This window comes from Lichenostomus cassidix, chromosome 1Aa, assembly GCF_008360975.1.
Source record: "Lichenostomus cassidix isolate B80296 chromosome 1Aa, HeHo_3.0, whole genome shotgun sequence".
Lineage (NCBI taxonomy): Eukaryota > Metazoa > Chordata > Aves > Passeriformes > Meliphagidae > Lichenostomus > Lichenostomus cassidix.
The window spans coordinates 31,909,624-31,932,220 of record NC_139480.1 but is presented as its reverse complement, the minus strand read 5'-3'; the positions used below and the strand labels follow the sequence as shown (position 1 = coordinate 31,932,220).

The 22,597-nt window shown below is 42.0% G+C and overlaps 1 protein-coding gene across 2 annotated transcripts in view; it reads right to left on the bottom strand.

Annotated features, from left to right (window-relative positions):
- Window positions 1–22,395, bottom strand: part of SRGAP1 (SLIT-ROBO Rho GTPase activating protein 1) — a 143,108-nt gene extending 120,713 nt beyond the window's left edge. For both annotated transcript variants that reach the window (XM_085044197.1, XM_085044205.1), the window contains exon 1: window positions 21,718–22,395. In XM_085044197.1, the coding sequence (XP_084900323.1) occupies window positions 21,718–21,784 (67 nt within the window). In that variant the 5' untranslated portion in view covers window positions 21,785–22,395. The remainder of the gene's footprint in view (window positions 1–21,717) is intronic.
- Window positions 22,396–22,597: the final 202 nt, after the last annotated feature.

Below are 22,597 nucleotides of genomic sequence, written 5' to 3'. Positions count from 1 at the left end.
TTAAAGACAGACAAAACAAAAAGCACATTCACATTGCCAGTAAGAAAGGCTTGGAAGATTTATTTACTAGCTCCAAAACTTTACATTTTTATAGCATGAGAAGCAAGATATTCGGTACTTGGTTAACCAAGTCACCTAACTTAAAGAGACAACTGGCCAAGCTCTTTCAACCTATGTAAGGACACTAATATTTGAGGATTAAACACAGAAATGTGGAAATTAATGTCTCCAATGTTTTTAACAGTGTACAGTCAAAGAGCTTTTCTTCTAATGGAGTTATGAAATGGAAACATGTCTACTTTAGCATGTTAGCAAGCTCATATTTACTGCTGTCAGTATTAGACTTCCCAGTGTAACAATCATCCAAACAATCAATGAAAACAGTTTGCAAAATGCCACTCTGATATTAGCAGTTCCTCAACCAAGGAAAGATCTCTAAGTTTAGGAATAAAAGTAGCACTTTTCAGCATGAAAACTGGTTTGTCAACAACCATTCTTCTCCTGCACAAAAACCTCTGACAATGCCAGCTCACAGCAACACTAGCTTCATTTACTGGCGGGAAAAAAGGCACCCCTTTGTACCATCAGTTTTGTGCCCTTTCAATAGCAGCTCCGGCGGTAGATTGGTGTGGACAATCGCAGTGACCATCTGTGACTATGAGACAGTTTGATAGCTGCAAGACTAACGCAGGTTCAGCATTGCCACATCTTGCCCTGCTGAGTCTTTCATACAGCTTTGAAAAACTTAATGAAAATGGATACATTCAAAGCTGAATAAAAAGAGGTCTCAACAGGCCTGACCCTAAACCTAAACAATGAAACTGTAATGCCAGCACCATTGTATCAACACGACAGATGTAGGTCGTGCTAGCTTTCATCCATAACTGTGACTGATAGCTTGCAATTTGCTGACAAGACATCTAGTTTCCATTTTCATTTGGTTTGTAGGCACAAATTTCAAGGGTTCGATTAAGATGGAAGATGCACCATTTGCTTGTTTTTGGTTGTTCACAGAAAAAATTCTTGCAAAGGCTATAGTCAGCATGTGTCACTAGACCTAGGACATTCTTGTACTAAATCTACCCAACAGAATTTATTCTAAAATTACTCAGTGCAAGATTGGTTTAAAAGGTTTAGAGAGGAGTATTACTACTTAATCAAAAAAGTTAATTCACAAAGACCTTTAGTATCAGTGCACTGTACAGCTTTAATAGCTATATACTAGTATTTTCCTGGTTGATTTCATTATGTAATCTAAGTTTTATGAAATTTTATTTGTAAGCTCCAGAAATCCATTCATCATAAGTACACATTCATGGCTGGTACAACCTCACCATGTGATCTGTCCTATTTGGATCAAAGTGAGAAACTGATTTAAATTGGAGCTAGGGAAAAGCAAGCAAACAAACAAAAGCTCCTAATCCTCACAGGTTACTTGAAGAGCAGTCACAGGAATCTTTATAAACAATGCATTCTTACATTCTTCTCTGTTCCTATTGGACAGTGCAGTTTCAGAAATTACCCAATAGCAGCTGGGACAGCTCATGTTAGAACTGCCCTGGTATGTCAAAATGTATCCAGAAGAGCAGTACAGAGAGCCCTGACAGCAACCAATTCCTCATTATCCTGAATTTGTAGGCCACCTCCTTTCTCTGTACCACCTTCTGTGTCTGAGTGGGTGAGCAGGTGAAAAGCTGGCAGACCATAAGATACAGAAGGGCATCAGGAAAGCATCCAGGATCTTTCTCCTATAGGCAGAATAAATGGTGCGATTTTGCACAGCACCCTTTTCTAGGCTGAAGGCACATAACGTCCTGATGGACATCAGTGACCCTCGGGGGTCTGTACTGGGACCAGTGTAACTTAACATCTTCATTAATGACAGAGACAAAAGGATCAGGTGCATCCTCAAAATATTTGCAGCTGAGTGGTGCAGTTGACAAACCTGAAGGATGGAATGCCATACAGAGGGACCTTTACAAGCTTGAGCAGTGGGACCATGGGAATCTCATGTGGTTTGACAAGACCAAGTGCAAGGTGCTGCACCTGGGTTGGGGCAAACCCTGGTATCAACACAGGCTGGGGATGAACAGATCAAGAGCAGCCCTGCTGAGAAGGAGTTGGGGGTGCTGGTGGAGGAGAGGCTGGACATGACCCAGCAATGTGTGTTTGCAAGCCAGAAAGCCAAACACATCCTGCATGAGAGACAGCATGGCCAGCAGGGTGAGGAAGGGGATTCTGCCCCTCTGCTCTGCTCTGGTGAGACTCCACCTGCAGTGCTGCACCCAGGACAGCTGCAGGACAGCTGTCTGGTTTTCAAGGATCACCTTGTCCAAGCTCAAGAATGGTCTGCCCTGATGAGCAGAACATCAAGCAGGAGTGGAAGGAAGGCTAAACAGATGAACAAGGAGCTCTTGACAAAACTCAAACATAAGAAAGAGGCATATGAGGAGGAAGCCACAGGGATAGGCAGGCCAGAAAGAATACAAAGACACTATGCAAAAATGCAAGGAGAAAATTAGGAAAGCTAAAGCCTGTCTGATATTGCATGTGGCTAGGGACATGAAGGACAAGAAGAAGGGCTTCTGCAAATGTATCAACAACAAAAAGATGAGGGAAAAATGTGGGATCACTGATGGTTGGAGCAGAGAACATGGTGACAAAGGACGGAGAAAATGCAGAGATGTTCAATGACACCTTCACTTTGGATTTGAGTGGCAAGATTTGGCTTTGGCAATCTCAGGTTCTTGAGACCCACGGGAAAGTCAGGAGCAAGCACGACTTACCTCTGGTACAAGTGAATTAGTCTAGCAAATGCTTATGCAAATTTGACATACCTAGATCCCCTAGACCTGATGAAACACATCCATGAATGCGGAGAGCTGGTTAACACCATTACAAGGCAATTCTTGAATATCTTCACAAGGTCATAACTACTGGGAGAGGTTCCTCAGGACTAGAGAAAAGCAAATGCACCTCCTATCCTCAAGAAGGAAAAGGAGAAAGATCCAGGAACTAAAGTTCAGCCAGCTTCACCAGGACCCTGGGGAAAGTGAAAGTGATGCTGGAACTAGTTTCCAAACATGTTAAGGACGAGAAAGTGATTTCAAATAGTTGGTATGCAATTATGAAAGAAAATAAAGATTAACTAACCTGATAACCTCCTACAATTAGATTATTCCCCTGTCAGAGGAAAGAACACAGAATATTGTGTATCTTGATCTTAGTAAGGCTTTCAGCACTATTGCCCTACAATATCCTCATGGAAAAACTGATAGAAATGTGAGCTAGATGAACAAACACTGGGGTGGACTGAAAGCAGATTTAACTGTCAATCTCAAAGATTTACTATCAGCAGTATGAAGTCCAGCTGGCAACCAGTCATTAGTGGCATACCCCAGGGGCTGATACTGGGACCACTACCCTTTAACATCTTCATTAATGACCTGGATGATTGGTCAGAGGGCATCCTCAGCAAGCCTACAAATCATACAAAACTGTGAAGAGCAAGTAGATACATCGTATGGTTGTATAAACTTCCATTTAAAGGGACCTCAGTAGGCTGGAGAAATGGATAGATGTGAAGACCATAATGTTTACCAAAAGGAAATTCAAAGTCCTGCACCTACAAAGGAAAAACCCCAGGCACCTGTACACAGTACAAGCTGGGAAGCAGCTTCACAAAAAAAGTCTTGATGAACACCAAGTTAAACATGAGTCCACAATGTGTCCTTCTGGCAAAAAAAATCCAGCAGCCTCCTAGGTTGCGCTAGCAAGGCATTGCCAGCAGGTAGAGGAAGATTTTTTGTCTCTAATAAAAAATGGTAAGGTCTCATGTGCAGTGCTGTGTCCAGTTCTGGGCTCTCCAGTCCAATGGGAGTATTAGTGTGAGTTCAGCAAAAGACCACAAAAATGATTAAAGCACTAAAGCATTGTTCATCCTGCAGAAGAAAAGGTTCAAGGTGGATCTTAACAACTAAAAATATTTAATGCGGACTGAAGGAAAGAAGATGGAGCCAGACTCTTCTCAGCAATGCCCATTGAAAGAAGACGTAACAGACACTAATTGATATCCAGGAAAAAAAAGACCTTTTTGAATTTCCACTCTCAGGTTACTAATATCTCTCTTACATAAAGTTACTGTACTGATCCTTGTGACAAACAAGAACCAGTCATGATCAAGTCAGGCAACAGGAAGAGCCATTTAGTAGCACATTCTATAAATGCAACACAATGTCTCTGTCTCTCCTTCCTGGTAAAGAATCCCACATGCCATTTGAGGTTGTTCCAAGGGGAGGGAGTACAATAGCTTTATTTGGCAAATAAAGTACTCCTATGGGATGCAGTAAAGGGGATGCAAGATGTGGGTCAGAGCAGGAGGTTTCAGTAAGTTTCAAGTATACTGCTACTATGAAGTATCCTTTGCACCTCCACAACTGAGATGCTGTTCAGGACTTAAAGTGGAGTTTACTGCTCACCCAATAAAACTTGAACATTTTTCTAGAACAGTCCACAAAATAAAACTTTGAGCAAGGAAGGTCACATTAGTTATTTAACATAAAGGGCTCTGCCCTTCCTTTCCCAAAGTCCAATGAAATCAATAGCTGCTTTCTTCTGAATTTAGCAAATTTCGTTAGGTCCTTTAAAGGGACATGGATTTTGCTCTGGAAAGTGTTCTCCTGATAGGACAGAGCAGAGAGCTGTAAAATACCTAAAGAGATAGGTAATTAGGGAAATGGGCTACCTTGAGCCATGTCTGAGAGCTCTTCTACTCAAACAAGGAGTAGAATCAGTTGTTTCCCAGACAACAGCAGTCTTTTGTCATTGTTGGATTTAGCATTTTAACTGCAGAGGACAGGCATAAGACAGATGGCCAAAGCTTCATCACCACCATCTTTTTGAGGCTTTCCTTTAAAAAACTCATTTAAGACAGATTATTCCATTGTCTCATTGCACATAATAAGCCAGTAAACATTAAATAAGACAATGCAAAAGAAAGCCGGCTTCAAATCTGCTAGGTTTCCTCTTACCAGTGTCTGATGGGAAGTGGATTCTACTTCAATTTTTTTGCCAGAGGTAATTTTAGAAACAAATTAAGAAACCCTTGAAGCTATTAGGCATTATTCCTTAAAGGTGCCGGTTTTATAATTTATTGTACACTGGCAACATGCCGAGGCCGCAGAGAAGGTTACTGACTTCAAGACCTCAACAACACAAGAGCAATATACACCCCAGAACATACCAGAAAAGATTTATTATCGTTATGTTTAAAGGAAATACTGCATTGTATTTAGGTCACACAAAGTAAGTACAAAGTTGAGTAAGGGAAGAATGCAATTACAATGCATGTACCAACCTAACCCAATGTATTAGAACCATGTAAACTTTGCTATTAATTTTACATTGCAATAAAGGTATTTCCTGGATGAAAAATTAAAGAGAACAAGAAACCCCAAACCACTCACTAAGTTGAAAAACATTTCCTTAAAATATCTTGCTTCAGATGCGCAGGGATGGCAAGAAGAGAAATCATATTTTAAGAGTTTCCCAAGTAAAAAGTATTGGTTTATTGTAAACTCAGCACTTAATTTTGTAAATAGATGTGCTTCTTCCAAGCTTCCTTCACCTCTCCATTGTTTTATTTATCTGATTTAATGCAAGTTTCTCTTACACAAAGCAAAAAAGAATGCAATTGAAACTCCTGTCCTAATTAAAGGTTTCCTTATTCTATTATGAACCTTACTTGACTGCTCAATACTATTGCCCAGAAGAACAATACATACTTAAATCTCTACTGCCGACAAGGGAAGAGAGTCCAGTTGGAGTTCTGCAGTAACTATAACAACCTTGCTTGGGGATAAAATATGGTTAAAAAGTATGTGTTAATCTAAACTTTCTTCCCGTCTCTAACCCTCCACACCCTGTAGCCACTGATCTTTACATTTCTGAGAACTTGTACGCTTACAGTCATGTGCAGCTGCCTTCTGTACCAGCTCATGAGGTTTGAACTGTGGAGAAGGTGGAAGTACAGACCATTACAAGACACAGTTACTCGGAGTTAGGTATAGTGTCAGAACATACCACAGGATTTGCACTACACTCATGAGACTTTTAGAAATAAAAGAGACCTTCATAAACACCCGTATCTCTCAAACTCTAGCCCTAGTAATCAGTAGGAAGATGTTTAGGACAGCAACTTTCAGACAGGCTACAGATTTTGCACTCAAAGATGAAAGTGACCAAGAACTTCATTCCACTCAGATGCAAAACTTACTTTTCCAGTTTGGATTTTTGTAGGCAACCTGCAAATACGAGCCTGCAGCTAATTGAGCTATTTAGCCTGCAGGATGACAAAGAACCACCATACCAGTATCACTTGTAAATTCCATAGGTGAGAACCACTTGCCAAATGCACCATCTTGTTAGAAATTTGCAGATGACTATTGTGCAGATGACTATTGTGGTGGTGTTCAGTTCTGTCTGGGGACATAATATAATCCAAGAGGCTTCCAAGGGAAATGACTTACAGCTCCTCATTCATCTTCTGACCCAGCATATTACTTTCCTACATGTAATTCCAAGTATAATCACTATACAGGCAAGTGTTCATTCAGCAGTGAGACAGCATCTGCAATCAGAACACCAGCCATGTAATGTGGTGCACACAAACCCTAATTACGTGATATGCATTTCAGGTCACAGCAGTATAGCCAGTCACAACAGAAGAAGAGCATATAAGTTTGTGAGGAAGTACAGTGCATAGCAAGATTTTGGTTCAAACAAACAAACAAACAACAACCTTGTAATAATAACAAGGCCCAACAGCTTGCCCCAGAATCCTACCTGGAGAAGCTCTCTGACAGAGGCAATTCTGACAGCCTGGATCTCGTTTAGGCAGGCTAGGTTTCTTCAAGGCTACAGAGTATCATCACTACGGATTCAAGGACTTGCATTACAAGCAACAAAAGTCATCACCTTTCTGGTTAGTGCTCTGTATTTTATATACACAAAGACAAGCATCTTATTCATTAACACAATTCTGTCACCAAAATACTTTTCTTATGACCATGTTTAGAGAAATACATAATTTAGAGAATAAATAATATACCTGTAAAGCAATTCAATAAACTTATTTGAAATATGAACTCAAAGCTTTTTAACATTAACACAACTTTCGTTAATGATGCAAAAAAATATTTCTTGTTGTTCAATATTCTACGGAACCTTCATTCCTTTAATATTGCAATTTCACAGCTAAACATTAATAGGGTCATAAATATTCAGATTATGTAATAAAGACAGTGAAAGCAGATGATAAAATGCTGTTAACATTCATTTACAGCAGCTGGGAAGGCCCTGCCAAATGTTGCTTTACATAACAGGTCGTGACGCTCTGACTGCATTAAGCTTTCTGATCACTCTTCCTTTATCTGCTATGATTTTGAACACAATACGAGACAGCACAGACTAACCAATGGATTTAGAAGCCCTTTCAAGCACACCACCATTTCAAAGGTTTAAAAGATTAAAACATCAAAAAGAGCCTTGTGGTTACTACGTTTGTGCTTTTGCATTTTATAGTGCAGACATGAAAGTGACGTTCACATCATTCTCCACTACTTCCACAATTCAGTGCCTCCAACAAATTTTAGAAGTGACTTTATTTTATTGTGCCACGCTTTAGTTAAGCTATTTGCAAAAAAGAGAGTAACAGTAACTTGAAAACATCACCTCTACAGTTTTCACCAGGCATCTTGAGTAGTACTGAAACATTCTGCAATGTATGTATAATCCTGTCCACAACCTACACTAATTCTACTTTATGAATTTCATCTGAGTCAAATGACAATTCTTGCTTTGCTTCAGTATATTCTGCATTTAATTTCCTTTGTTTCAGAACAGTCTCTCCTACACTTAAGAAGTCAGGATTCCCAAAGCATGGATCAGATCCTGTAAGCTCTCAGTCAAGTATCAGCCAGACACATTTACTGCGGGACTAGGTCTGAATGTTCTACTACAAAAAATGATGATTCATAGTTTAGTTTGATTCATTTGTTTTGCACATGCCCATGCCAAAATTAAGCCCAATCCTTCAGACATTATGGAGATTAGTAGCCCTAGGAAGGTTAAGAGCTCTAGTGAGGTCAACAAATTCATGTGCGTGAAATAAGCAAGGCTGTGCATAACAGGACACACAGCAGCTACTATTCTGCTTGTAAAAGCAGTACCACTTCATTCATTCCCTCCAGTCCTGCATTAGTTAGCAACTATTCAGTGCACTGAATGCATTCAAAGCCTAATCCATTAACTGACTGAAATTTTACTGCAGTGGGTCTCAAGCCTTTCCTGCAGCCAAGGCTCATTAGAGAGCACTGATGTGTCTCTGCACAACTGAGAGGTTTCTGCAGCACTTACCAGCCCCAGCTCCACCCCACCCACGAGCGGCGCTGCTTCAGCAAGGCCCACCTTGTCGCTTAGGAAACCACCTAAATACCGGACCTTGGCAAAAATCTTACCCATTGTAGGAAAAATAATTCCCAAAGAGAAACACCAGTTTCATCAATACTCATTGACTGTTGTGAACAAGGAACTTGGTACTCAGTTTTTGATTCAAGTACTTTTGATTCAAGCTACCTTCAGTACACTTAAGGAAAGCCTTGTCAGTCTATTAAGTCACCTGGAATTAAGATGCCTCTTCACTTTAAATTAAGTTCTCTTGCTTAAGTTAGAGCAGAGTCTTGGCCCTGACTTAGGAGAGACCAAAAGCTTCTTTTTTTTCACTAAGTCAGGCTTGTTTGCACAAGAACTATACAAGAGGTATGTCTTCCTAAAACCACAGACTGTTGAGATGAGATTTGAAGAGGTAATTCCAAGGTTATAAACACATTGTCATAGGAATAATGACCTGTATGATCCTAGTAACAGGTCTGAATTTCCACTGCTCTACACACAGTTTAAGTTGTAACCTAAAAAGCTCTTTTCCAGAGCATCTTGCTACAGACCTACATGTAAGATGGAGGTTTCAGTCATCATGGCTAATCCCATGATCTCCCACACTACTGATATCTTACAAACTGAGAAAAAAAGTAATTGCAGAGACAGACTTTAAAAAAACCCAATTAAATTAAATTTATTTTCATATATCCTAATACAAGCAATGGTAAACAAAAACAAAGCCACATAATGTAAACAGCATGTGCTTTACAAATCAGATATTACAACTGAAAAAACAAAAGATTACATACAAATAGTTAGGGAACTGAAGTTTTTAATAAGTCTTAACATATATGCTATCTCCTTATTTACAGTATCTTAGATACACTTATAAGCATACTCCTATCCAGTAGGAACTGCTACTGATTCAGGATGCAGCAGCTATTCAATTAATCCAACAGTCAATTACAATTAAAAAAAAAATCCATCACATGAATAGTTACATAAATTATCAGATAACTGAATGGAGTGCACAACAGAACTAAGAACAAATTGTCCTTTCCAATGCAAAACATGCCAGTGCACAAGTTCAGAAGCATACCTGGAGGGTCATCTTAAATCCACTTTTTAATTAAGTGGAATTCAGACATTTTCATCTTCTTGCCTGATTCTCAGCTCTGGCACTTTGCATACAGCTGTTCAAAACAACCTGACTTCACCACATGTAGCTGCAGCAGTACAAGTAAAGAACAAGCATGTTAATACACCAAAGTAAAGCCCCAAATCAGCAACAAGTAGCTTGGCTTCTTGAAGGACTGTCTGCTGCCCTACAAAACAGTTTTGCAGAGGAAATAACCTGATCAGCTGCCATGAGTGATGAAGATTTCTTAATTTTTCCTCCTTACAGCTATATTAATGCACTGTAATCATTCACCTCTAATCACTAAGCGCCAAAACATTCACTGTTATTTGACTAAAAACTGCAGGTTTGCCTTGGTGGTATTTGCAAACCCACTTTCCTCCTTAAACATCCGTTGAAGTAATTTTTCTGCCCTCAAAAAAACCCCAAAACTAAAAAACAAGAAAACCCTACTCTTCACAGGTATAAGTCAGGAATGTTTGCTAAATTTCTGGTGGCTGTAAAAAAAAAGTTGTTTGTGACTGTGCAACTTGGGCACCTGGGTACAGAATTGTCATGGGACAGAGGACTGACTATGCTGTATGGAGGGAGTGCTGCAGGAAGAGTCATTGAAGCAAAGGCCCAAGCAAACAGACATTCATGAACCTTTCAAATAACTCTGAGCAAACATTTCTTTCACAGATTATCTGCAAAACTAGAGACAATCTGCCAAAAATTGGCACAAATCCTGGCAGGGTTTTAAGATTAAAAATCATTACTAAGGAAAGAGGTGTGGTTTTTTCTGTATACTGTGACAAATAAATAAGGTATCTTCTGAATACTCCCCCCTCCAGATTACTAAAGTATTCTTTATTTAGAATGGTCACATAATTACCTCAATCCCACAGTCCTCCTCCTTTACCATTGCTTTAAAAAAAGTAGACCAGGAACAGACTCTTGCTGGAATTCATAGAGAACTCTATCTCTCAGGTGGCTGCTCTAACTACCAGGCAATGGATTCATAATCACCCTGTAAATAATTAAATATTCATTAAGTCTGGGGAAGAGCTTGCGAGCTTCAACAAACAAGAAACTAGGGAGACTTGTCCAAGAATACTCAGTTCCTTAGTTCTCAGAGCAATCATTTGCAAGGTGGGAGATTTGTACTCAAGACTCAATTTTGAGTAAGAGAATGGTATCAAAATATGAAACTGAACTCCTCATGCAAATGCTCTGATCCCTAGGAAGGATGCACTGATCAGATTCCTGATGCCGCAGTTTCATACATATTTTCATGGCTCAGCAGAAACAGCTAACATTTTTAGGTCTACTCTGGTGGCAACTCAGATGACATCAGCATGAATGAGGCTGGCACTTTGTCTCTGCCATCTGGAGGCAAGGCAATTTCTGGTCTATAAATGTTAGACATGCTGCATTTCAAACTATACTACAGAACAAACATATAGGCCAGTATATGCAGTCACACAAACATAACCAAAGGCACCTCTGAAGTGAGGCAGCAACCACAGTGGAACTAAATGTGGCATCTGAAAGGCAAACACAAGAGCTAGAGTTCTTTTATGAATTTAATCCCATGGGATATTTTACACCCTAAGCCTCTTTGAGCCCTCATGGAAGACTGAAAATTGCTATTGTAGCCTGAAAGTCTGTCCTCTTAGGCCTGAGCCGAGACCTCCCCCATGTACAGAGGCCACCCTGGAACCAGCAGAGAACACAGAGCTATACAGAACTGCCCAGCAGGCCACTAGCAAAGCATGTGCTTGCAATTTCCTTGAACAGTCCCTCTCAACACCCATACCATCTCACCAGCAACCAACTAGTTTGCTTGTCAGGGAATATATACAGGAGGAATTACACCTTGGATCTTATTTTCATTGATTTTTTTCCCTTTTGATATGCAAAAGAGGGTTTTTCTTGCTCAACACTATGAGTGCCCAGAAAGGTTTCCCAAAATGTGAGTCTTGCCTTCCAGTACCTAAAGGGAACAAGAGAGCTGGACAAAGGCATGTAGTCATAGGAGAAGAGGTAATGGCTTTGAACTGAAAGAAAGTAGGTTTAGATTAGATATAAGGAAGAAATTCTTTACTGTAAGAGTGTGAAGCACAGGTTGCCTGAGAAACTGTGGCTGCCCCATCCCTGAAAGTGTTTAAGGCCAGTCTGGACAACAATTTAAGCAACCTGATGTGGTGTAAGTTGTCCCTGTGTATGGAAATACATTATCTTTTAAGGACGCCTCCAACCCAAACCACTCGAATTTCTTAAAGACAGGCAAAAGCTGCAGAGCAGATTTAATGCACATTAGTTACTTGGTCTTTGTTCATTAAGAGTTATCTTTGTTCTATCTCGCAGAAGGGCTGGAGGAAAAACAATAAAAGGCCCAACTTTCACACCCCGAAACTTCTCAGACCCAAAAGAAACCTGAAAAATAACATTTTATTCAATTTGTTTGATTACAATCTACTCCAAATTGATAGGTTCTAGCTTCAACAAGTTTGTTGCTAGCTGTCTGCCCAGCTTGCAATGAGCTCCAAGAAACAGTGTGTTCCTGGCTGCTTTTTTTCTTATTAAGGCCACATGATCAAGTTCACAAGGTGTAGCGTATTCCACCATCCCACATGTAAAGTGGGAATACTGCTTAAGAAGCAGGATTTGACCCACAACTACAATATCATGGCATCAGAAGTGGCTGGCAATTAAAGGATTACAATATAGTCGACAATAATCCGATGAGCTCAGCTGCAGATGCACATAAACTGCTCATCACAGGCTGCCGGGCAGGCATGATGGCAGTCACTGCCACCAGGCTCCTCCACAGCATCCTGGGAGAGGGGAGCCTCTAGCAGGTGGGGAACCTGCTACCTGCATTGGACTCCTTTCTCTCTGCTGAAGGGGAACCTTCTCCTACCCTGCATGCGGTTGTGACTTTAATGCTAAGGGATCTGAGTAGATTAACACTTTGATTCTATTTTCTGTCGTTACATTAAGAGTCTCACTAATTTTATGCACTGTTACTTGGAAATTGGAAAGGCACAAATACATGAAGACAGCCTCAAGAAAAAGGTACATAATACAAAGAACCCTACTACATTGGTCTTAAGCTCAAGTAGTCTGCTGGGCAGCAAGCACAGCATAGTTGTCAAGTTCTTTAATAGTCCAGTAATCCATTTGCAACACAACACACACAAAAGCCAGCTTTCTGCTACACAGCTGGTTCCTCAAGGGACTAATATTATTTAAGCCAAGAACGTAGACACCAATTTGCCAGATACACGAGGTACCTATGGACAAGAGTTTATACACTTTCATTTCTACTCATCGGCAAATCAGTGATCTGCAAGAGGCAGAGCTTGTTGTGCTGTCTAACCACTTACAGCAACCTTGGTGTCTTAAGTATCCTATGGTAATGGTACGAACTTTTTTTCTTTTTAGTATGCCTTTTGAATGCCTCTGTAAATACTGTCAAAATAACTTTATGCCTAGCAACTTAGTCACAGCAACTAGTCACAGAGACTAGTATTGAAGTGTATGATAAAAGGCAGAAGTCTTTTTGGAGTGTTTTTTTTTGGTTTTAGTAGAACAAGTCAAATAACAGATCATTCTGATCTGTATTTAAAAAATTCAATTAAGTGACTTGTAATAATTTCAATTTCTCTATTATTGTGTAAAATAGTAACTTAATTGTTGACTTAGAAAGTTTCAGTTGAGATGTCTGCTCATCTTGGTACTGAATGAACAGTTATTTTATCTTACCTCTGACCTGATGCTTTAGATTGTTTATCCTCTCTTCACTTAAAAAAGAATCAGAGGGGAAGAGCAGGGAACAGCAAGGTTTGAAAAAAGACAGGTTGTTGAAAGAACAGAGTCATACAAGAGCTATCACTGAATCTTATTAGACTTCTGGTGTACTCTGTACTTTGTAAACATGAACAGATTCCTCTGATTTTCAGGAAGCAGATACTCTGGAACTGGCTAAAACAGTAGAGACTGCATTCTTTTCCCATATGAAAGAATGTACACTGGAAAGTGAAAGGGGGTCAGCATGTATCCTTATTTAGTTTTACACACAGAGCAGAGCCAAAAGTGTGCACCACTCAATTCCTGACACCCTGGAAGAAACAAGCAGCATCTCGAACTCCCTACACAGGACAGCACCAATAAACTGCTAGTAGATCCTACATGCAGAGTAATTCAGATGAGTAAGCACTGAGTCAGTTAAGGAGTCTGGATGGTTTACATGAATCTGCAGTAGTCAGTTTTGTTTCCCACAACAGCTAATTATGTAAAGGGTTACAATCATTACTTCCTGGAAGTCATCATCCGGTAAGCCAGCTGCATTTGCTTTTTATTCCTAATATAGCTAACAAGAAATACTGCACCATAAGTGTTCTAATTATACTTTCTGTAACTTCTATTTCACAATAAAAAAACACTTAGGTCTAGTATATTTTGAGAATGTTTTGGTTAATATGCTAATACAGCTCTCTTGCCTGCTTGTCAGCACTTCTGCAGCTATAAAGGAAAGTCTCAGGAGGTTGCAACTGAAACTCAAACATGTTTTATTGGTCAATAATAGATAACATAACGAAGTTATCAGGAATATTCTAACTGATGAATCCATGATCACACTTCTAAGCAAGTTCTACTGAATCTTTTGAAATAAAAATAGACAAAGAAAAGGTATTTTTTCCCTTCTCATCACTTTAATTAAAAGCAACCCTTCAGATGCTATGATCAAGGTAAACACAGAGAGAAAACCCACACACCTTAGAAGAGACTTAATTAAAGTCAGATCAACTGCACTGTCCTGCACTGGATAGAGTTTGAAGTAAATAACACAGGTAATATTAAACTTATTACACAGATATGATTATTAAAGAGCCAAATAATTTAGAGCATTTAGTGGGTTTTCCCATCCTACCTGCAACATCTACCTCATTAACATGCACCTAAAGCCAGGATTATTTTATTGTGCCAACTATGAACTAAACCTAGCATTTAGACCTTCTAGAAAAGACAGAAGAGTAATATGAAGTCATGGCCATGCCCATATACAAGCCAGTTCTTGGAAAGAAAATATCAGATTTGCTTGGGGTTATATCTAAAATGGTCTTCATTTTCTGTAATGACATTACATCTCAATCTCAGAATTTATCAGTCACCCCCAGGTAAAATTCTGGTTTCAAGTGCGTTGTATGATGCAAGACTGAATGCTGCATTTGAAATTCATACAGGTATATGGCTGAGATATAGTGACAGAGGAGAACAAAAGAGAGGGAAAGAGTTCTTGAAGAGATTTTCCTTAATCAGTTACTAAACAAGTTAACAGAAGACGGCTTGAGAATATAAGTGCTTTGCCTGGACAAGACAGATTAGTGGGCAGAGCATAGGTAAAACACCTTTAGCCTACCAGGTGGCTGTAACTCACTTGTGACACACTTCAATGTCTAGAATATGACTTCCACAAGTTGCAGAAAACAGTAGATTCCGGAGGAAGCAGTGCCTCAGGATTATGGCTCCATTACAACAGATCAAAGTGAATTGTTTGTCTTAGAGCACTCCCACAGGACCAAGCCACCACACAAACTGCCAGAACAGACTGCAGTTGTTTAAGTCTTGGAAACAAAGGAAAAAGCATTGATAACCAACTCCTTTAGTTTTGGTGCCAGATATGGCCTTGGTAATGTAAAAGACACACAGAAAGCAGTCTTCCTGTGGAGACAGCTCTGTCTCTTACCCAAGAGATGGACCTATGCTTTCAGCAATGGCCCTCTGTGCTTCATCCCAAGTATCTGCTACTGTGCAGCCCACCAGCCTCATCTCTGTTACTGATGCACAGGCAGTGATGCCAGTCATTGCACCTTCAACCATGGCCTCCCTCCAGTTTTCAGCTGTTGCTCTTCTTCCACATGCATATGTACATAATGACACGCATTATGTACACATACATAATGTACATAATGTATATGTATATATACATTATGTATATATATCCACAATCTCTTGAACGTCAGGGTGTGTGGCACAGCGCCCAAGAGACAAAACGTGGGGAAGGCAAAGATACAGTAACTTCAGGAACAAGAGTCCATTCATGACTCACAGCTCCCAGACTGACCAGCACAGTAGCACAGAGCAAGGTCAGCCAGCCTTGCCTCAGAGCTGACCAGCACTTGATCACATCAGCCCAGACAGCTCACAGCAGAGAGTCCGGGGCAGACCAGTGGAAGGACTGGGTCAGTACATGGCAAGGTGGGAGAAGCCAGTCACAGAGGAAATGCTGCCGTGACACTAAAACCTGAAGGAAGCAGAGGGGGCAGCACCCCAGCACAGGCAGCCCTGCTACACATTTAGCCTAATCACTCACACACAAACAAACCCCCACACTCCAAAGCCTATTTTGCCCTGTGAAAGCCGAGCAGTAAGAGTAGATTAGACTCTAATAGGGATTAATACAAGTTAAGGTAGCAGTGATTTCCACTAGGGAGACCAGAAAGGTTAGATGTGGGATAGCATGACAGGTAGATGTAGGAAGGGTTGGGAAACAAAAAAGGTAAAGGGAAGAACAAACACCACAGGAGCTTGCATTGACACCTGGCTGGCTCCACTTGTGCTCTCCCCCATGTCCATTCCTGTCCAAAGCAGAGATCAGACACGCTGCACCGTCAAGTCATGGTCAGTGATTTTTTAACAGGCTGTGTAATGGTCAGCAGGGGATTTCTTATCCAGTCCCAACAGTACTGACCCACTTTTTTCCAGCACTACCATCCATCACCCCTGACTGACAAGGAGACGAGTTTTCACAAAAGGCAAAACCTAACCCAAGCAAAGTATGAAGCAGAAAACGGAAAAAAATTTGGATCCCATTCTGTCTCACTGCAGCCACTTCAAAGCTATGCTTAATTTTATTAGCAACTAGAACTTCCGTTCATAAAAAAGTGACCAATAAAAGATAATGGCAGAAAATTAAATGAACCTTAGCTTGATTTAGAGCATTGCTCTGAAACAGCAAAACTGCACAGAAAGTATGCTTGGAAAGGAAAAAAAAAGCCCCAAAGAAGCAATCATAAAAAGTTTCCAAATTGCTTAAGAGGCAAGTTAAAGTTTTATCTTAAAGACTAAAAAAAATGTGTATCTACAAAACATATGCATTAAGTATGCATTATGATTGCCATACTGCCAGAAACACTGTTCAAATCCATTCATTGACTACTTTTCATGTGTGCTATAGTAATCAAGACTTCATTCACCTTTAAATTCAAGTGAAATAGTAAACGTAGCTCCACAGTGGTGCAGGAACACACCAGCCACAGTGTGTGGTCAAAGCAAGAAAAAAGTATACTTTCCTGATTCCTGGTCACAGTTTCAGAAAGGCATCAAGAAAAGGAATTTTTAAAAATTTAATTATAGGGAAAGATTATGAAGCCAAAGCCTCTGTAGTTCCTCAGTCATGACCTTTGAGAAGCAGGCATTTTGTAAAGCTCGCCCATGTCCCAAATAATTTGGTGCTCAGTAGAGTAATAAATCAAGTTCCTTAGTTTTCATTTCAAGAAAGCTGTGGAAGGGTAAGAGTACTAAATATGCTGGTTAACAAAAAAAACCCAAAACCCGAAATCCAAAACCAACGAAATCCAAAACCAACCAAAAAACCTGTTCAGTTTATGACTGAACTGTCTGAATCTGCAGATACTCCTTTCAGCTGCATAGTCAACTACAAACTCATTAACATTTACCTGGACAACTGGAGTTTGTACTCTGAAAGAAAGGATCAGAGAGCAGGGAGAAAATTGCGGGGGAAAAGATAAGGAACTTCATTATATAACTCCAATTGAAAAACAGCATGGAGAACAATATCCTTTCTGTATCAGACAAAGTTCTGCATGTGGTCAAGTTCTTTGACCAGAAAAATTTCTGCTAAACCACACTTGATAAACTCGAACTTTGGAAACTGGCATTTATTCATCAGATTTTTTTAAAATAAACCTCAAGAATTCTGGCATCATCCAAGGTACCAAATATTTCAATACAAAGATTTTATTCAAAATAGCTATCAGTTTACTAAAGCAACAGCCCAATTTGTACTTCAGAACTCAGCCTTTTCTCAGAGAGACTTCTCGTGTTGTTTTAATGTGAAGTTGAAATTCAGTTTCACAATTTAGAATTTTCATTTTCCACAAAAATTAATTAAGCAATGTAATACAGATTGCTACCAAGTTCTTTCTGATGAAAAATCGAGTATATTGTTCTGAGGAAGGTCATGCAACTATTGATCTTAGGGAAGTGTCTTCCTCCACAAAGTCCTTTTGGGCTTGCATTTCCACTAGGTCATTCCCAACCAAAAAACGAAGGTGGAAAACAGAGGGATCTAAGCAGTTCTTCCTTCAGCCCATTTTAGTTGGAGATGCAGTTGCGTAAGAAGGCTAAGAGACTGTTAAACTCCCACGATTCACACCATACAGAGAATCTCTGAAGAGACAGGCCCAGACAATTAGTCAATACAATGCTTACCTAGTCAAAGCACGTTTCTCTTGTGCATGGAAGGTCAGTTACATGTCCAAAGAAGGCAAACATGCCAGTTTAACACGAATGATGAAAAAGCTCCAGAGTAGTATATCCCCAATCCTTTGCTACTATGAAAAAATATGATTTATTTTTCAGAAGGATAAATTTCTAAAGGATGCTAAGTATTCAAGATCTCACCAGCACACAATTTACCATACTCAAGACACCCACCCACAGACATCAGAGGATGCTCTAGTATTTCTTCACTACTCTGAATTGCTCAGTAACTTTATCAACAGACACTACTTGACATTATCAGCAGTACCAAGGAGCAGCTGGTCCTCAGAATACAAAAGGTAAGTTAATAATAGGCTACTATAGTCAACTGAGCCTTGAGTTAAGGCATGCTGTCTATAAATCTAATAGGGTCATATAGCAGTAAGTTAGTACTTGGATCATAACAATACCACCAGTCTGTTGCTCATCTAAGAAGTATCCCTTCTACTTTCTGGCTCTAGTTGTATCCTCCACCCCAGTTACAAGGTTGGTAAAGCTACCTCTAATGACTTGAGAGTGCAAATAAAATTACCACATCCTTCAGAAAAACACAGATATAACTGATACCGTGGATGACCAGTAATATTTTATTATTAATTTACCTTCCAGGTGCCTTTAGGTCTGCAAAGGAAGGTACCTATGCCACCATGAAATTCTTACATCCCTCAAAACAACAGGTACAGGTATCCAGCTAGACAGATATAACTTCAGTATTAAGACATTCTTAAGACATCTCCTTCTGCTTTCTATACGATGTGCAGGGAAGTAAACACACTTACCTTATTGCTTCAACTGGGACAGCTCTTGACAGATGTTAGACTGAAGGACAGGCATGTTACAAAAAAAAGTGCAATAAAATATTCTGCCCAACAAGTCAGAAGTACCTTGTTTACTTCAGCTTGAAAAACAGGTAACATTTGCAGACTTTCTACTGCTCCTGTATGACCTCTACTAAAGCAACAGCCAGTCTAGTGATACTGCTAAAAATTCAAGGAGAAGCTGTCAGTTTACACAACTCAGGAACCAGGTGCAACATAACATCTGTTATTGCTTCCTATTTGAGGAGTTAAGAGCAGAAAAGCTATGTGAAGAATGGCACTGTCAAATCCTCATTTCCAAATATGGCACCATAGGCACACCCTACAGGCCATGTACATTACAGGCCCCTCTTCCTTCAGCATCAATATTCAGATGTCTGAGGACAGGATTTACATCAGTGGCACGGTTTGTGTAGCACTAATGCTGATGATCAGCAAGCTGTGCTCAATGCAATCTCAAAACAAGGTAAGGGAGATAGATATGTGCTGCTGCACTCCTGTGCACACGCCTGTCCAGAGGAACCTCAAATGGCCAGTCTGCTGCCCAGCTGTCCACATTCTTCAGAAATTAAACATATCAGCAGTGAGAAATCAGCTAGCCATTGCAAACACCAGAAATCACAGGCAGCAAAAGCAGTTTGGCCACACCCTTTCTCCTAACCTAATATAAGAAATTCCAAGCAGTACATAGGGATCTGACTTTCCTGAATTTACATTCCCTTAAAGCTACCTTCCTGGCTAATTACAGCTGATTCCTTAGGCCTTGAACCTTCAATATCAAAAAGATTTTCAAGGTATCACACAGTGGTATCACTGCTTTTTTATAGTATCACTGAGCTGGTGTCAAGCACAATCATGTCTTAGCACAGACAGATCATGCCACCTGAAATACAATTGTAGTGATGGTGATTAAAGAAAAAGCATCTCTGACTACAACTGCTAGCCCAGTATGCTTTTTCCAACAGCTGCTAATCAACAGTTCAGGCAAGACAGTTGGGACCAGACTGCACACACCCCAGACTACCACAAAGAAGTAAAGCAAGTTAAAATTCCTAATAAGCGATACTTACAAATGACACCTCCCTCTGCAATTATGATGGGGGACCAAGACACTAAAGGAGAGACAGGATATCAAAGGTACTTTATGCTTTAATCTTTGGTGTCTTTTGAAATGATTCCGTATATGCAGCTGAAGGGCATGGTATTTTTTCTTCATTATTCAAAAGAAAAGACTGGCATATATAGCAACTGGCCACAGATAATAAAGGCTGAGCCTGTAACAATCAAGTTAGGAGGAGGCAAAGAACAGTGTGCACACTCTGCAATGAGCTTAAGATCTTGAACATTTTTTATGCTCAGTCACCAAGAAAAATGTTCGCCATGTCCACAGAGAGGCAAAAGCATCAACCCATCAAGGGCTCAATGGCAGTGAATACACTGGCTATGAGAGAACTGTCTTGGCCCTGCCTGTGTTAGACAGACACTTGAAGCATGGCCTACCTGCCAGCTTAGACCCCTCACTGCCCATCTCTCTGGCAGATCTCTTATTTTGAGCCTAGATCCTTTCCTGGACACAAAAAGACTTTCAGTAGTGACAGGCATTTCCTACAAAAAGCTTAGGAAGAAAAAAACCTCTTCATTTTTAAGAGGAAAAACCCCAACAAAACTACAAGCATTGCCTTGAAAATTTGATGCCACAGGATCGAGTAAGAGGAAAAAATATTGTCCAAGTACACAAAGTCAATAAATATTTCAACAGCCGAGGAGTGGTCCCTCCCACCCTGTTCCAGATGCCTCATTTAGAAGGTCCCAGCCCTTGCCTGTGTGGGGCAGGAAGGCTGTTCCTGAAGCCCATGGACATGCATGAGGACACGCTCCATCTCTGCCCATCGCAGACTGTGGGCAGCATCAAGGAGGGAACACCCTACCTATGTAAAGAGCACACCAGCATAATTTAAAAAAACCCAGTTCAGGTGTTGCATAGCTTTTTAAATGTCGTTTCAGTTTTGCATCTATCACTGAATTATTACAATTTATGTATTATGCAATATTTTCCCTGACAGCACCCAGAAGACAAGGATGAGCACCAAGAGACTCACACCCCACTGCTACTTTCCCAGTCTCTGTTCCACCCAAGACATTGGCAGAGGAAAAACGCTAGGCGAGGAAACACGAGGGTCTGGAAGCGCCAGTGGCTCAAGCCAGGATCTGCCGGGGCTGTCGTTGGCACAATACTTGGATGCGATACAGCCGGGCGATGCGAGGCTGAAATACTTCCTGGGAAAGCTGAATGGGCTCATTCAGTAGTCAAGGATAATTCTTTATTAGCCATGTTCTACAGCCCAGCACAGAAACTACAGCCCCAAGGGAAGGGTGGGAGACAGCCATGTGCCTCAAGAAAGGGGTATGGCTTAAGCATTGTCTCTCGCCACAGCAACTGCCAAGCTTTTTTTTTTTAATTATTATTTGTCCTCCCTTCCCCCTTCCCCCTCCCCCGCACCCCCGTGCTACCGAAGTCTGTGGAGGAAGGGAAGGTGCTCGGCCAGGGCCGGGCTGTGAACAGCCGCCGCAGCTGCCGTCCGGCCCCGGCCCCTCGGACCCACCGGCGCCGCTCGGAGCGCATGAGGGGGGCAGCTCCCGCCGCTCCCTCCCGCCCCGAAGTTCGGGCAAGTGGGATCGGCCGCCCCGCCGGCGGTGGCTGCTCGGCCGGCAGCCGGGGAAGGGGCAGCAGGACGCCCCGCGTTGGCTCTCCCGCTGCTGCCCCGCGCTTACCTTTCACTTGACTTTCATACTCCGCTATAATCTCTTTGTCCTTTTTGAATCTGCTCGGGGTTGACATTATCCACTCGCTTCTTCCGCTTCTTCGCCTTGTTCTAAATTATTTTCACTAATTATTCTTGTTTTTGCGGAGGAGCTCCCAAGTTGTGTCAGGCGGCCGCAAGCCCCAGCGAGCGCGGCGGCCGGGGAGGCGGCGGGCGCTGGCCCCGCGGGAGCGCCGCCGGCACCGGAGGCGGCGAGGCAGGGAACGGCGATCACACTAAACCCGGCGCGGGCACCATCGCCTCCCGGCACCGCCGCCGGCAGCAACGCGGTCCGCGGCCCGGGGCTGCCGCAGGGCGGGGCGGCGGAGCAGCTGCCGCGGGGCACCCGCTTCCACTAGGCGAGGGCGGGGGCCCGGCGGCTGCGCCCCACCATTGTTATCTCTCCTCACGCACCCGGGAGAGGGGAAGGGAAGCGGAGAGAGGGCGGTGGGCGGGAGGCAGGCGGCCGCGCTCGGTCCGTACGCCGGAGGCACTGGTTACTGCTGCCGGCGCCCTCGCCTGGGTGGGAACTCGGGGCCGGCGCCCCGCCGTGACTAACCCCGGGCAGCAGCGCCGCGGCGCATGTCCCAACCTCGCGGGGCGAGCAGTCGCCGGCTCGGGGCGGCTCCCCCGCCGCGCCCTGGAGAGGTGTCTCCGGGAATAAACTTCTCCCCGCCCTCCCGCCACTGTCTCCTCCCTTCCTGCCTGCCCGCCTGCCTCCGCTTCTCTCTCTCTCTCCTTGTCCGCCCGTTCCGCCTCCGCCCCTCCGCCGCAGCCGCCCACCGCCCCGGGCCGGACCCGCGGGCTCAGGGGCAGCCTGCCCTGGCGGGCCCGCTGGCGGAGGCTCAGCA